The sequence below is a fragment of the Aulonocara sp. 'chitande type north' Nkhata Bay genome, linkage group LG3 (assembly GCF_057382095.1).
Source record: "Aulonocara sp. 'chitande type north' Nkhata Bay isolate Kocher_YH1m ecotype deep benthic linkage group LG3, A_spYH_male_GT1.1, whole genome shotgun sequence".
NCBI lineage: Eukaryota > Metazoa > Chordata > Actinopteri > Cichliformes > Cichlidae > Aulonocara > Aulonocara sp. 'chitande type north' Nkhata Bay.
Window position 1 is genome coordinate 18,493,537 of NC_141346.1, and position 16,640 is coordinate 18,510,176.

Below are 16,640 nucleotides of genomic sequence, written 5' to 3' on the forward strand. Positions count from 1 at the left end.
AAAACGTGTTTTAGGATTTTTGTTTTAAAGTACTTTGTGATGTGTCTCAAAAAGTGCTATATAAATCATTTTTACTTTAATTTACTTTCACAATGACTCAAAAAGTTGTAAATTTAATCTGGTTGCACCAGGTTGCAGCACATTTAAATACACACAGGTTAAGTGCAATCCTACTTAAAAGAACAAACATCAGAAACACGTGACAATAGATTTAGACAACACACCTTACACACAATATGTTAAAAAAATGAAATTCGGGAAAGTTTCTTCATCCTACGCTCAGCAACTTGTGAATGGCAGATTTAAAATGATCTTGGTCAGTGTTAAAAGGGCTGTTCCAATCAGTCAGAATGGGCCTGGAATAACTTTAAAATTGAAAAAGAAAACACCTTTAAAAAATGTATTCATGTATTAAGTTTTTTAATTAATTGAAGGTCAAATCTAAAACTCTCTGTTTGAGAGAGAGTTGAATCTCTCAGAAAGTTTAGAAGTCATTCAGGACATTCAAAATGTTGGGGATTTTTTCTTCTTCTTCAATAAACACAGCATTCCAACTGACAGTTTCAAATCTTAATACTTATTCTGTGGTTACTTTTAAAAGACTTCCACATGTCTTATGAACCTTACATCTGTACTGATGGCAAAAACTGAGTTACAGGCAGAGCCTAGAGAGAATGTAGAGGAAAAGACAAGCCAGGAGAAAAAGACTAGAGTGAGTAAGAGCCCAGAGAGGAGGAGAGTGAAGCCATAGAGAGGACATTCTCAAACCTACTTGGACTTGCACACCCAACTGATCCTGCCCATGTCATGCAATTCCACATACAGTATGATGAGGCCTTTATTCAAATGTGTGATAATATTGGACCCTGCCAACCAGTACTGTCATCCTATCCAAAGAATGAAGAGGGAAGATCGTTTCAAAAGAAGTGGTATGAGAAAAATCCATGGCTAGAGTATTCTCCAACCAGATCTGATGCCACGTTTGGTTTCAGCTGCCAAGTCGCTAAACCTGGAAAACGGAAGGGTTCAGTCGGTGGAGAAGGGATTTAGAAAGGATTAAAGAGCACAGTGCATCAGAGTCTCACATGTGTGGTATGGTGAGGTGGAACTCGTTTAAAAAAAACAACCTTGGAGGCAGCTTTTGAAGTAGCTGACCAAGTGTCACAAGCTGCAAAAGACAAAGAAAGAGAGAGAAACAGAGAAATTTTGTCTCGTGATGGATGAAACCACAGATGTGTCGCACACAGAGCAGGTTTCCTTTGTTGTCAGATATGTGCACAACATGGAAATCAAGGAGCGCTTCCTTCAGGTGTGTAATGTGGAGTCAACAACTGGAGATGCTCTTGAAAAGCTAGTAATAGCTCTACTGAAAGAAAATAATCTGAAGATTGACAACATCCGGGGTCAAGGTTATGATGGGGCTGCAAACATGAGTGGGCGCTTTAAGGGACTTCAGTCAAGAATACAAAAAAAAAAAAAAAAAAAATCCAAAGGCCTTATATGTCCACTGTCAGGCACATTGCCTTAATCTGGTTTTAGTAGAGAGCGCAAAGTCAAACATGTGTTTTGTCAGCTTTTTCAACCTAATCAAAAAGCTTTACACTTTTGTGGCCAATTCATCTAAACGATACTCTGCATGTATTAAAATGCAGGAGAAGTTGTACCCTGAGCAGCGCCCACTGGAGCTGCAGAAGCTGTCAGACACTAGGTGGGCCTGCAGAGAAGCTGCCCTCAAGACAGTGAGGAAGATCCTCCCAGCTGTCATCCAGTTTCTGGAGGAAATACTACAGCAAGATCCTCCAGACTCTTCAGCAGGTGATGCAATGATCCTTCTCAAAAGCATCAATTTTAAATTCATCCTGTGTCTGGAGATCAACTGTCCCATCTTCCAAGTGACTGCTACTGCATCTGATGCATTGCAGAAGAAAGACATTGACCTGGCTGCAGCATACAAGATTGTTGATGGTGTTTTGCAGAGCCTGGACCACAGCAGAACAGAGGAAGGGTTTGAGAAAATTTATGAACAGGCTAGAGAGAAGGCTGCATCAGTGGGCCTGGACCCCCCATCTGAGGTCCCTGGATAAGCTCGGAGGAGGAAAGTGCCAGCAAAGTTTAAGTTTGCTGCCACAACAGCTACTGCTGATGACCATGCTTTCACAACTCCCCAAGAATACTACCGTGTTAAAGTGTTCTGTGTTTTTGTTGACACAATGACACAGGAGCTTCTGAGACACTTTAAAGGAGGAGATAATTCCACATGGGAAATCTTGAATGCCTTACATACCCTGACAGTCCCAGAGAACTGGAAAATCATCTCAACAGAGGCACACCAAGCTGTGAAGAAACTCTGCCAGTTCTATGACATTGAGGAGGAAGACAAATTACAGACAGAACTTAAGGTCTTTCATGCGTCATACTCATGTCCTCCACCAGTCAGTGTGGCATCCATTCTTTCAGTTGTCAAAGAAAACAAAGCACATCTGATCTTCCCCAACATGACTGAGCTGCTGAAGACATATGGAACACTCCCAGTGTGCACAGCAACTGTGGAGCGTTCTTTCTCAAAACTTATACTAGTTAAAAACAAACTTCGCACCCTTTGCTCACAGGACAGGTTGTCAGACCTTCTATTATTGGCAGTTGAGAAGCCAATAAAAACCAGCCAACCACAGTGATGTCATTGACATTTTTCGGGACATGGCAAACAGAAAGTTACTGTTATAATTTGGGACAGGACATGAAGAGCATCTTATTCCTTCCTGCTCTTTCCAAAACCCTGTGTTGTTTTTGTTTTTTGATTAATAAAGTGTTTGATTTATCCTCCTATTGGTTTATTTTTTTACTGTTGTATTTTAATATTTGAAAGAAAGAAAGAAGATTTTACAGTTCTACAATCTAATCCCTCCCATGTAAAGTTGATGCTGTGATGTTCTGTGCTCTGTGATGTTTTAAAGGCGCTAACAGGACACACACACACTGTCTTTATACACTGAACAAAAATATAAACGCAACACCTTTGTTACTGCTCCCATTCCCCATGGGATGGACGTAGAGACCTAAAATTCATTCCAGATACACAATATAACCATCCCTCCCAAACAGTGGTCACAAATCAGTCCAAATGTGTGGTAGTGGGCACATCTGCTATATTGAGATAATCCATCCCACCTCACAGGTGTGCCACATCAGGATGCTGATCTGACATCATGAGTAGTGCACAGGTGTACCTCAGACTGCCCACAACAAAAGGCCACCCTGGAATGTGCAGTTTTTTGCGCTATTGGGGGTCTGGGGACCCAGAACCGGTCAGTATCTGGTGTGACCACCATTTGCCTCATGCAGTGCAACACATCGTCGCATGGAGTCTATCAGATTGTCAATTGTGGCCTGTGGAATGTTGGTCCACTCCACTTCAATGGCTGTGCGAGGTTGTTGGATATTCGTGGGAACTGGTACACGCTGTCGTATACGCCGGTCAAGCACATCCCGAACATGCTCAATGGGTGACATGTCCGGTGAGTATGCTGGCCATGCAAGAACTGGGACATTCTCAGCTGCCATCTGCCCTGAACAATGTGAACCATGATTCATCCGTGAAGCGCACACCTCTCCAACGTGCCAGACGCCATCGGATGTGAGCATTTGCCCACACAAGTCTGTTACGGCGACGAGCTGGAGTCAGGTCAAGACCCCGATGAGGACGACGGGCATGCAGTTGAGCGTCCCTGAGACGGTTTCTGACAGTTTGTGCAGAAATTGTTTGGTTGTGCAAACCAATTGTTCCAGCAGCTGTCTGGGTGGCTGGTCTCAGACGATCTTGGAGGTGAACCTGCTGGATGTGGAGGTCCTGGGCTGGTGTGGTTACACGAGGTCTGCGGTTGTGAGGCCGGTTGGAAGTGCTGCCATATTCTCTGAAACGCCTGTGGAGACGGCTTATGATTGAGAAATGAACATTCAATGCACGGGCGACAGATCTGGTTGACATTCCTGCTGTCAGCATGCCAATTGCACGCTCCCTCATTGCTTGTGGCATCTGTGGCATTTTGCTGTGAGACAAAACTGCACATTCCAGGGTGGCCTTTTGTTGTGGGCAGTCTGAGGTACACCTGTGCACTACTCATGATGTCAGATCAGCATCCTGATGTGGCACACCTGTGAGGTGGGATGGATTATCTCAATATGGCAGATGTGCCCACTACCACACATTTGGACTGATTTGTGACCACTGTTTGGGAGGGATGGTTATATTGTGTATCTGGAATGAATTCTAGGTCTCTACGTCCATCCCATGGGGAATGGGAGCAAAAACAAAAGTGTTGCGTTTATATTTTTGTTCAGTGTAGATTTTTTAAATATATTCTCACCCTACCATGACCCCTGTCTTTTGTACTATCCTGGTTTCAGTTTATTTACCACATTTTTTAAAAATCTGTTGCCTTATGGTTCCAAGTGCTGTCACCAATCTTTTTACATTTTATTTTTTAATAATAATGGTAATAATAATAATAATAATAATAATAATAATAATAATAATAATAATAATAATAATAATAATAATGGATTGGATTTATATAGCGCTTTTCAAGGCACCCAAAGCGCTTTACAATGCCACAATTCATTCACCCTCACATTCACACACTGGTGGAGGCAAGCTACGGTTGTAGCCACAGCTGCCCTGCGGCAGACTGACATTTGCTTTTTATTTCAAAGCACTTGTTTAATCAGCTACCTATGGACTTTTTAATGTCTACAGTCTCAAAACAACACAGCCCTGCCCTCCAGCACTATCAGCAGCAGAAACAGCAGTAATCCCTCAACAGCAACATTGTACGCCATCAGGTAAAACAAAGGCTACATTTGCTTTGCATTGTCCCCTCTGTCCGCCGATCAATGGACCCTGACCCTAACCCTTTAATAAACGCTAAGCAGAATTGATATTGTCCTTGCAACATTGGAATTTCATAAATGCATGAATGGCTTGGCGCACCAAAGAATAACGTCACAAGAATGTGATTGGTCACTTGCAATGTTGATCCTGAAACAACATTTACTATGTTGTTCCAGGAACAACACCAACACGACGATATCAGATCATCCAATGAAGGAATGGCCAAAAAGAAAATCACACATGGTGTTAGTGGCCAGAAAGGCAGTTTAATGACCAAATAACCCCTGAAATGACCAGTAAAATGATCAAAATTTATATTCCAGTACGTGCCTCTGTGTGCATCCTCATTAGCAGCAAGATGTGCTAACCACAGTAGAGTGGTTTTTGTAGGCACACTTTCTACACCTGGTGCAAGGGGCTGCTGTTCCAGTCCTGGAGGTGCGCCGTTTGCACCTTCTTCTCATTTCATTGGTGGGGTGTGGGTCACACTCTGGTTCAGACTACTGTATCTTGAGATCAATGGCAGAAGTGGCTGAGAATTAAGGAGAAGGGTGTCTTGCAGTTGTTGAGGTCACCAGCATGTGTCCCAGCTCTCCCAGGATCACTCTTCATTTGTAGGTTGTAGAGGACTCCCCCACTTCAGTGAACTTGTTTCCGGCGGGACAAAGGCATCGTATCCCAAGACATCCAGGAGATTGGAGAAAAGAGCCAGCAGCCATCAGTTTTCCTTCAACAACCTGGGGTGCCAACATCCTCTCTAAATTATCCAAGCAATATTTGTGCCTATTGTAGTCCAGGATTGCTTCTTGCTTTCACGCATCCTTTATTCCCCATCACTGACTGCTGGTTCCTTGTGTGTTGCTGTCAAAAGAAGCACATTCCTCCGTTGCTTTGGCATGTGGGATATCGCCGTGGTAGTTTTGGTGAAGCCAAAGACAGACAACAAAATCTTCCTCTGTTGCATCTGGAGGAGCTGGGGAGGAAGCTCTGGGTTGTTTCCCCTGTGCCAGTTCATCTGAGGAGTTCTTCTGCCAAGGTGACCAAAGGAAAGACGCTGTCCTCGGAGCTCCTCCGTCAGTTGGAATCTGAACTCCTTTCCCTTTTTTACTTCCTGAGAACTTCCAGTGTTGTCATCCAACATGCTATGTATTGCTTTATTCTGATGTAGGCTTTATCTCCATTTCATCTACATGTCTTTGCTTCAAGGGCAGAGGACTGCTTGCTGTCCTTGCTCTCTCACTAGATCATACAGACAGTGCTTGAAGCAGTGATGACCTTCTTGCCAAATAGCCAGAATAAATGATGTGGAAGCTGTTAGGCTTACTTACAGCAGTAGCTCTGTCTGCACCTGCATAAACTTCAGGACACGTTTACAAACAGTGTTTGTTGTTGTTTGCGCTCCAGCTGCAGCTGCAGGTTTGAACTCTGCAAAATGTCCTGTGATTGGGGATTTTTTGTTTTTGTTTCTAGAGTTAACATTTTGGATATGGTCTCTTTTTATGAAAAATACAAGAGTAAAAGTGCTTTTAACATGTGCTTCAAAGCTAAGTTTGACTGGGAACCTCAAAGCTCAATAGCCTGCATCCACAGAAATTCACTGCAGCCTATGTAGTATTTTATGCGTCATTATTTATTCCAGTCCATCTTGCAAATACATGTTTGTGCTGCAATGTCATGCACAAACACAAACTATTAGATCCTTAAGATCAAACCTATGTCAAAATTGTTTCATTATTTTGGTCCATTGGAGTGTGGTAGGCCATCAAAGGCCGCTACTAGAAACTCGGAATATTACATGAAATTGCTTGCTTGGCCAAAAATGGGTAAATGATGTAATTTGGTAAAAAACATTGAAAACTACAATTTTCATGTGTTGACTTTAGAATGAAAGCAATTTTACCTAAATTGCATGATATAGTACTGTCAGTAACAAGGAATCAAAAAAGGTGGTTATAATGGGTTTCAATTGGCCAAAAATGGTATAGTGTATATTATTGACATTATTAAGGAGCTGATGTTGAAAATTAAAAAATTAAAAAGATTAAAAAATCTGAAAAAAATACACACCTTTGGGAAGTTTCATTCCATTTGCATTAACAGAACAAAAATGGTTGAAAAAAGAAAAGTGAAGTGGCCACAAATGGCCAGGATAGAGCCCGGAGGGTTAAGGCTGCAGACCCTGAATTGGGATACAGCCAGAGAGTGACGGAATACTAGAAAGCACAGGGGCGGTCGGAGGGAAGACGAGCCCTGTGTGGATGCTCTTCAAGACCTCCAGCTGGGGCCTGAGAACCCCAGGGCCCGAACCTGGAACCCAGGATCAGACTGAGAAGAGGAAGCGTAGCTCACCAAGCCGCACATCGGGGACCCCGCTAGCCATGCAACCTACAACATGCGGGCAATACGCCAGACAGGGAGCTAGTGCTGCAGGCCAGAGAAGACTCACCCGCTGGCTGACGTATCAGACACAGCGAGTTCCGACTGGTGCGTAAACCTGCGAACCGCAGGCAATATGCCAGGGGCACACAGCCTGCAGGAGCAGAGACCAGTGAGACCTATTCCAGACTGCTGGGCACTGTGGTGGCTGTGATCAAGAAGGAAAAAAATGTAAGTAAATAAATGAATGAATTTACTTGGAAAAATTCAACTGAAGTTATAAGCAAGTGAATAAAGTTTTTTTTTTTTTTTAAGTATATTGATGACATTTGTCATCAAATATTAGTGCAGAACAGGGTGAATCTTGGATTTGAATTTTGACTTTGTGATATTATTTGAATTTGATGTTTTTCAGCAGCAAAAGAATAAGAAGACTGACAAACAGGTGGAGGAAGAGAATGCCACAGAGGAGGCTCATCAGCCTCATATCAAAGACAGCTCCCATCCCATTTAAAAGGAATAAAAGTCTCATTTCATCAACTAGACTTTCGCCTTTGCTTCAGACATGAACATCAGACCATTTTCTCTGAATCCTCTGTGACTAAATGTCTCTGGATTTCTTCATTTGTGTGTGAGCGGTTTGTTCTTTAAAACTCCTCCACGATTACAGCAAGTGATGATCAAAGGTAAATATCCATCCATCCATTTTCTTTCACTTAGCCTTATCAGAGTTGTGAGGGGGGCTGAAGGCAATCCCAGCTACTAATGTAAATATATTTTAATGTATCCAAAGCTACAGCTCACACTCAAAATCAGATAAAACTTTCAACACTTTTCACGATATTATTCAGTTTATAAAACAGGAAAAATAAGATAGAAAATAAAAACATAGAACACAATTTATTGTAACAACTTTTTATTATTTTTATTTAGTATTTTCCAGTGAAGGAAGCTGCAGATAATGGTTAATGTTAGTGCTACGTTAACCTGACACCTCGAGTTACAGGATACCTTTGCATTTCACTAAGAAAACGCTTCCTCTGCTTACAAAAGACAAACATCAAATAATTAACTTTTTCTTTAGAGTGTAAATCTAATAAGCGGCAGCCAAGAAGATGCTTAAGGAGAATAACATCGCTTCCAGTCAACTTTCCCGGCCAGGCTGAGAGTGTACTGCAATGATGGAGCAGTGACGCAAGAAGCGACTACGGATATGGTGAAGAGAGGATTATCGGTAGACGTTGTGAAAGACGGGGCTACACTCTTGGATCAAATAAAACAGTGCGAACTAGTGCGAAGAAGAAACTGGGAAACACGTTTTTAAAAGCAGAGCTTCAAGGAGCGTCTCCAGGCATTTAGGCACCGGGATGGCTGTGGGTAAATAGGCTGCTGCATAGTGAGCTGGACTCTACAGACCACTCTGCTTTTGGCCTCTGGGCCGAAGAGGGTACTCTTCCGCAAGTTGAGTGAGGAGCTTTTCCCTCACCAACTACAGCTAATATAGCGTTTATGCTTTTGGAAGTCAGCATGATTGCATGTCTTTGTTGTATTTGCTACACATGTTATCCCCCCCGGTGTACTTTTTGATTTCTTGGTATGTACAGAGGTTAAAATCGTATAATGTTGTACAATCCTGTCTCATAAGTAGGGCTGCTACAAACTATTATTTTGATAATCAACTAGTCACCGATTATTTTTGCGGTTAGTCGAGTAATCAGATCATGCATCCATTGGCCATAAAACGTGCAGCTTTTTGCATCAGCATGCATCTGCACTTATTAACTATCATTAGCTTACAGCTTGAAGTGTTTAAGGTGTGTGCTAACTAAAAAATAAAGACAAGATAGTTTATTAAACTTTTAATGAAATTTGCAGATTGTCTCAGTAAACTCAGCCGTCTGCTCCTTGCTATCTACAACATAACAGGACGTTGGAGTAAATTCTCGAGCATCTCACACTTCTGTTTAATCCGTTTTCTGTTTGATGTTTATTCAGCTGTGTGAAAACTATAACTTTAATCTCAGCCAAACCGATTTACTGAGGAACAAATAAAACACTGAAAAAAGCCAAATAACAACACTTTTAAGTTATCTGAGTGACTTATATATCATGATTAACCCGAGTAACGAAAGACCGCACTGGGTTTAAAAACTATTTGCCGGGAGTCCGGTGTTCCCCCCGGCTCTAGTGACTGTAATGTAAACAGCCTACAAGGATGCTGGCCCTGAATTTGGACAAAGCTATGATACTGGAGACAACAACTTCTTCTTTGGCGTTTAACGGCAGCTGGCATCCTTGTACATGCATTGCTGCCATCTTCTGTTTCAGTCTGTTATTACACTCTTAAATCCTAATTCTTGCGCCTCATCTTACAAAGCTTCAAATGACTTGCCGACTATTAAATTTGTTGTCGACGATTTTAATAGTCGACTAATCGCGGCAGCCCTACTCGTAAGTTAACTAAAGTAGTATCATATAATGTAAATGGATTAGGGAATCATTTTGAAAGAAGTAAAATTATGTCAAAATTAAAAAGACAAGGAATAGAAGTTTCCCTTCCACAGGAATCTCACATACCACAGTTTGGGCATGAAAAACTTAGGAAATGGAAATTTAATCAGTATTCATCTTCTTGTACTCAGGTTTTCAAAGGAGGTGTTGTAATTCTAATATTAAGTAGGCTGAATTTTGAATGCATTCAAGAAATAAGATATAAGGAGGTGAGGTTTGTGCTAGTAAACAAACTTCCCCTTGGAGGGATACTTGGAGGGTATACTGACTACTCTTATTAGTATATTTGTGTTTTTGGTCAATTCTAAATAATAAAAAATGGAGTGTAAAATCACAGCATCAGTCAGTTCAGAACATTTCAGAGTAATCAGAGGATCATAGTCTGAATGATGTTCTGTCACATGACCTAAGGAGCATCTGCATGCCCATAACAAAACCATCCACTGTGACGAGAGCACGGAGCGAAGCGGACACGTTGACCAGCCTTACAGTTTTTCTTCATCACTCCATCCATAACAGAGAGAAAAGTCATTCTCACCGCTTTTGATGCAGTTCTTAAATCAGTTTGAGCATTTCCTCACAAACATTAGACTGTCTCATTGTTTTTATACACACTGCTTTTGTTTAGATCCATACTCGTGGTATTTGTTGCTGTGTTAATGCACTTCTCACTTGAATCTGACTTTTTTCAGTCATGGCTCTAGATCTCTCACTTCTCAGATTACTTTTTTCAGTCTTTCAATTTAATGTTTTCAGCAAGTTTGTTTGTGTGAAATATTGCCCCAGTTTCATGTTGTTAGCTGACAGGTGTGGCCCCCAGTTTCTCGCCTGTAACTGTAGCCCATCATCATCATCATCATCAAGGTCAGACATTTTTGCGCAACTTTTCCAAAGTAAGGAAGATTGAGAAAAAAAAACCTGATGATTTCTTTAAAGGGATGCAAAAGGTTTTTGCACAAATGATTCAGATCAAAAGACTAAACTTTGCCCTACAAGGGTGTGATGTCCACTTACGAGGACATTATGCCACTGCTCTATTGAAATTTAAAACGAATGTCCTCATGTGGATCTCATTTTTCTCTGAAACAAAAATTAGGTTAAAAAAAAACAAACAAAAAAAACATCTGGTAACTTTTTTAAATAGTTTTTAAATATGCATCAGGTCCCAATCAGCCCAAATATCAAAGAGAAATTAAAAATGCATGCATGGAAGAGTTCGGTCCTTAGGAGGTTAATGTCAGAATGAGCCAACTGTGGTTTATCTGCAGACAGAAAAAAAAGACATACAAACTGTTTTGCTTCAAACTGGCTGAGGAGGTTTTAGTTTTATAAAGATCGCCAAAGCAGCAATCACAGCAAAGAGTGACAAAGCCGCCACCAGTCCAGCATGTCCTCTGCTGACTCCTGTGTGACCTGCAGGTGAGAAACAGGTGTGAGGTGTCAGCTGTCAGGTAGGTGATGAGTGAAGAACAGAACAGAATCCATTTCCTCTTCAAACTGCTGTCAGACATTATCTACTGCACTCTGATCACATCACTCAGACCAGCTGCTTTCTACAAAGTCTCATCAACAACATCTTTAGAAACAAACATCAACAACCAGGAAGCAGCTTCACCTCTGATCACACACACACTCAGCTCTACTCACTCACCTGGAGGATCAACAACTCTCAGGCTGATGATGCTGATGGGGTCAGTCTCCAGATGAGCTCTCTTCCTGCGGTTTGTTCTTCTCCTGAAGACACGACACTCGTATGTTCCTCTATCAGCAGTCGTGACACCCTTCAGAATCAAAGACACGTCTCCATCCTTCATCTCTCTGTCCTGCAGATCCACCCGGTTCTTAAAAGATGGATGCTGCTCTTCTGGATCAGGCTGCTCATCCCGATACAAAAGAACATAATCTTTTCCAAGGTCAGCTCTGCTCCACTCTACAACTGCCTTGGAATTGCTGTCGATGTTTGGAGCTCGACATGGCAGAATGACGTTCTGTCCAGCTGTGATGTTTATCTGAACTGAAAGAGGAAATAGAGCGGTCAAAAACAAAGTGCAATCATTCATTTCTGCAGCATTGATCACCACGAAGAGCTACAAATACAGATTTCTCCCCCTGAACACTTTCCTCTTACTCCCACTAGAGATGCAAACCAAGGAGCTCAGGAAGAAAAACAAGGCGGCAGGAGTGATGGGATGGCCAGCTGAGGCTTTTTGTACTTATGCCAGAATTATAATAAAGTTTCACATAAATCTCAAATCCACCTCCACAGTGACAAATACTTTTGTCATAGCCACATGTTGATAACGCCACTCTGAAACAACGAGGCGCAAAATTGTTGGACGATTCTAAACAAGGTTATTTTCTTATATACTCAACTATCAAAAATTAGGATCAACACATGTTTTAGAGAAATCCCTGTACAATCTGCACCAACTCTGTTTGCCAGATGTCACTTTGTCTACTCACTAGAGAAGATCGTGCACCATCATACAGGAACGACTTCCTGTGGACACAACAGGATGTTTGCTGAGATCTAAAAACAGCAACTGCAGTGAAAACAATCCAGAGTTTAATGACCATTAATGTGAGATCAGCTGAACTGAAATCACTGATACTTACAGATATATACCATTTTCATAAATATCTCTATTTTTATATATATATATAAATAAATAAATAAATAAAAACACCCAGCACGCCCCTGCGGGCGGTTTATCCTTCAAGCTCGGGTCCTCTACCAGAGGCCTGGGAGCTTGAGGGTCCTGCGCAGTATCTTAGCTGTTCCCAGGACTGCGCTCTTCTGGACAGAGATCTCCGATGTTGTTCCCGGGATCTGCTGGAGCCACTCGCCTAGCTTGGGAGTCACTGCACCTAGTGCTCCGATTACCACGGGGACCACAGTTACCTTCACCGAGCTCTTCTCTGAGCCCTTGGTATTTCTCCAGCTTCTCGTGTTCCTTCTTCCTGATATTGCTGTCATGCTACATCGATCACTACGACCGTCTTCGTAGGTATTGTCCGTAGTGCTGCATTAACATCATCTAGCGGACCTTCTGAGGGTACTTCACGTAATCTTGGTAACCGGCTACGGGGGATCCAGGTTTCAAGCTTGGCCATGATCCTATTTTTCAGGTCAGTTCCTCTCGCACTCAACGATCCTTCTCCTATCGCACTTGGGGCTATGTACCCAATCTCGGGTGGGGGTGATGATATCTCCCCCCTGACCTGGCGTCCTGACTCCTCCTTGCCGTAGCATTTGTGTTGTACCTCATCAATCTCTAGCTGTGAGAGCAGTCCCTTCTTTCGAATGTTGGAACACTGAGCTACTAGTTGTTTCGCCGTCATTGTGGATGTTGGGTATCGAAGAATCCATAGGTCCCTCATCCTATTCATGTAGCCCCTTCCGCCGGGGTTACCCTGTTCTCGTCTCTTGCCCACCGATGCCTTCTTGTTCTAGTAGCCCACTTTTCAACTTTCCTCAACCTTGTTAATCCGGGCGACGTCCGAGCCGGCATGCCTTCATATTTATCTGTCTCGCTCATGTCTGCGGTAGGCTTACTTAGCATAGGAGGTCTAGCCTTAGGACCTTTACTGGATACAGACGCCCCAGGCAGGAATCGAACTTGCGATCCTCTGTTTCAAAGGCGTGTAGTCTAACCACTACGCTATCCAGGTGCTCATGTGAGACGGACAGTAGCTAACGTTAGCCTCTGCAGTACGTTTATTCGACTTATATATATCTCTATCTATCTATCTCTATATCTATATAGATATAGATATATACATATTAACATTCTATTATTCATGCCATGATTTATCTTAGTCTAATGGAGGAAGAGGTAGCAGGAAGGTTGCTGATTGGCTGTAGTTGATCCAAAGGCAACAGAAATGTTGAGAATATTTCTTTTTTTGTTTTTTTAACTTTAAAACATCATTAACAGTCAGCAGAGGTCGCAGCTGCTGGCATTGAGCTGGTTGTCAGAAAAGTAATGAAACTATCTGCAAGGATTTGGTTAATAAGTACTGACTAGCATCACTGTGGTCAAGATTCACATCAGCTTTAGCTGCTAACAGAAGCAGAAAAAAGCCCACCATTCAGCTGGGTCAGGTCACACTGACTGCACACAGCACTTACTTTCTTTCCCAAACTGCGATATGCTTATTAAGTAATGACCCTTTCAAAACAAAAGCTGCAATAGTGCTTCACATTAAAAGTGTAACACAAACAGCGGAACTAAGAAATAATACAATAACGTAACAGAAACAAGTGGAGCCTATCCAAAGAGGGCAGAGCAGGTCACAGTGTCGCTGCCTGAAAAATGAAGCCTAAGTTTCTCCTGACTGGTTCTTGGTCCCTTGTGCCAGCACATGGACTTGTGAAATGCACTCAGCTGGTTTCACCGTGCAAAAACTGATAAGCAATAAGAGCTCAGAGCAATGTAGCTGCTTGACTGAGTATTTTGAGCACTCTCTCGGCCAATAATAACTGCTGCATGCTTTGCCTTTGTTTGAGCTCAGTGAGGCAGACGCACAACTACAGCTGTTTGTCAGCATGAAAATAAACATGCAAAGACAACTCACAAACCATAGCATGCAAAAAAAAACAACAAAAAAACCACCAATAAATATAACTGCGAGGAAGTCCGTATCGAACATGTCAACACCCACCAAAACAGGAAGTGTCTCATTTGATCAAAATATTAACACATCAGATAGAAAACAAGCAGAGTGCCTCTGTACAAACATGTAATGAAGATTTTATGAGCCAAACTAAAGTCTGAGCTAATGTCTTATTTAATTAATCATATTTATTTTCTGTATAAAGACTCATGCCTCAAACCAAAGGGAAAACATTTAAAATCTTCTGCAGTGTTTTTAAGTTTCCAGTTACACAAAAACAAAACTCTCCTTCACCAAACAAGGATTGATAAAACTGCCTCCAGAGACTCATCTGAGCTGGAATGAAATGGCACACTTCAGATATCCATAGCACTCTTTCATAAACACTCGTGCTGTAAACATGGTGCAGAGCTTCAGCAGTAAGCTGAGCCTCTGCAGACTCACCAGACTCTGTGACTGTGAGGTTGATGGAGTGTTTGAACTCTTTGACGACTCTCTCGCCATTTCTGATGCTGCTGGTTGTAATCTGACAATCGTATGTTCCTGTATCGCTGATGCTGACGTTTCTCAGAATCACAGTAACATCTCCGTCTTTCATGGATGAGTCTCTCAGCTGCACTCGGCCTTTAAAGGACTCATGCTGGTAGTTCTCGTACGAGCGCTGGTCTTGGAAGAAGAACACATAACCCTGTGAGATGAGCTCCGGCCTGCTCCACTCCAGCAGGGTGATGTGTGCATCTCTGGGACCCCAACACTGAAGAGTGGCAGCTTGTCCAGGCCTCACACAAACCTCTGTATGAATGAAAAACAAAGAGGAGAAAAAACCCAAACATTAATAGCATGTTATACTGCACGTGTTGGAAATCTGTGGACAGCGAGGAAGTACTGAGCAGAGGAAGTCTAAAACACATCAGTGGATTACTCAAAGTAATGGATACCTGCAGCTCTCCGACATGATACTCATGTCTCTATAAACGAACTTGCATTTTACTCTGTGAACTGTTCTTCAGTTATGAGTGTTGCAACAAACCCCAGCAGTGAATCTGCACTGACAAACCTCAAGACCAGAGAGGAATCCTCTTCACAACCTGCTGCAAGTGTGTTTGTCAGTAATTAAACTCTGACGTTAAGCAGAGGCTTTTACTGCAAAGCAGGAGAAATGTACATGTAAATGTACACCGTGTTGTTAATAATGAGTTCATTCCTTTAATGTTGCAGCTGGAGAAAATGTACTCACTTGCATACTGCTTGGTAGCTTAAAGTATAATGACATACATTAGATTTATTTTTTTTAAAACCTGCACAATTTTAAATTGACATTTTAAAATAAATGATATCGAGAACAAATTACATCTAATACAGAGTGGAGTAGTTTGGAAAACTGTAAAATATAGAAACACTTTAGTAAATTTGCAATACTGTCACTGTGTTCATCAAGATTTGCAGTGTCACACACCACTAGTTTGTCTTTTTGTCTTAGATGTTGTTTAAGAAATCCTGACACAGCCAAACAGGACCGCCACTGCCTGGCACCATGTTAGTATCACATCCATTCTTTTTGTTGCCACATTCCTTCTGAACTCGCTCACATTTTCTTCCATCTACGGTATCAGACGAGCTGCAGCAGCTGTTTGCATTCCCGGAAGCGTGAAAATGCTGCAGTGCGTAGTTTCACTGTTTACATCCTTGATGGATGAGTCATTTCTTTTGGCAGCCTGTCAGTTCATGTTACCTCAAAACACAAGAAACTCACCTTTCAACGCAGAAGCCACCAACATCGGGAGGGAGAAGAAAACTACAACCGACGACATTTCTGCAGGTCGCCCAACGGTCGCCCCGCGGTTTGGTAGTGGTGGGCGGATCGATCCAAATATAGATGGCACATACAACCCCGATATTGGTAGCGAATCTATACTAATGTGACAGGATCAGTGGTTTACTTTGCTCTGTAAACTCTGTAAGGATATGCGTCTCTGCAGGGATTTCCTTCCTCCAGTTGTTGTTTTCCTAATGTCACGTGACTCAGTGAGGACGGGCGAGAGGAGGAAGGAAATCCCTCACAAAGACCCCCCAGCAAAAAAAAGTACAAAATAACCTGGCATCTTATGTCGTTGTTTTTATTTTCCTTCTTTACCTCACTCTGTGACTAAATTTAATATAGTCTGTGACTACAACACAAGCACATAGGCCAATTTTGGTAGCGTCTGTTTCAACATCTGCCTGTCCCCACCCTCTTTGTCAGGGTGGG

The 16,640-nt window shown here is 42.1% G+C and overlaps 1 protein-coding gene across 1 annotated transcript; it reads right to left on the bottom strand.

The window, feature by feature from the left end:
- Window positions 1-8,163: 8,163 nt before the first annotated feature.
- On the bottom strand, window positions 8,164-16,425 carry LOC147334329 (matrix remodeling-associated protein 8-like). The gene is made up of 4 exons (XM_086286633.1): window positions 16,146-16,425; window positions 14,837-15,184; window positions 11,427-11,789; window positions 8,164-11,188 (listed from the first exon to the last, which is right to left on the bottom strand). The coding sequence occupies exons 1-4, from the start codon at window positions 16,201-16,203 to the stop codon at window positions 11,076-11,078; spliced, it is 882 nt and encodes a 293-aa protein (XP_086142759.1). The 5' UTR covers window positions 16,204-16,425; the 3' UTR covers window positions 8,164-11,075.
- Window positions 16,426-16,640: the final 215 nt, after the last annotated feature.

What these genes read in the sequence shown, in the direction of transcription:
- LOC147334329 (XM_086286633.1), bottom strand. Translation starts at nt 16,203, where the DNA reads ATGTCGTCGGTTGTAGTTTTCTTCTCCCTCCCGATGTTGGTGGCTTCT. An exon ending in CCTCACAGTCACAGAGTCTG is followed by an intron (nt 11,790 to 14,836) that starts GTGAGTCTGCAG and finishes TTCCTCTTTCAG; the next exon opens with TTCAGATAAACATCACAGCT. An exon ending in GAGAGTTGTTGATCCTCCAG is followed by an intron (nt 11,189 to 11,426) that starts GTGAGTGAGTAG and finishes TCTCACCTGCAG; the next exon opens with GTCACACAGGAGTCAGCAGA.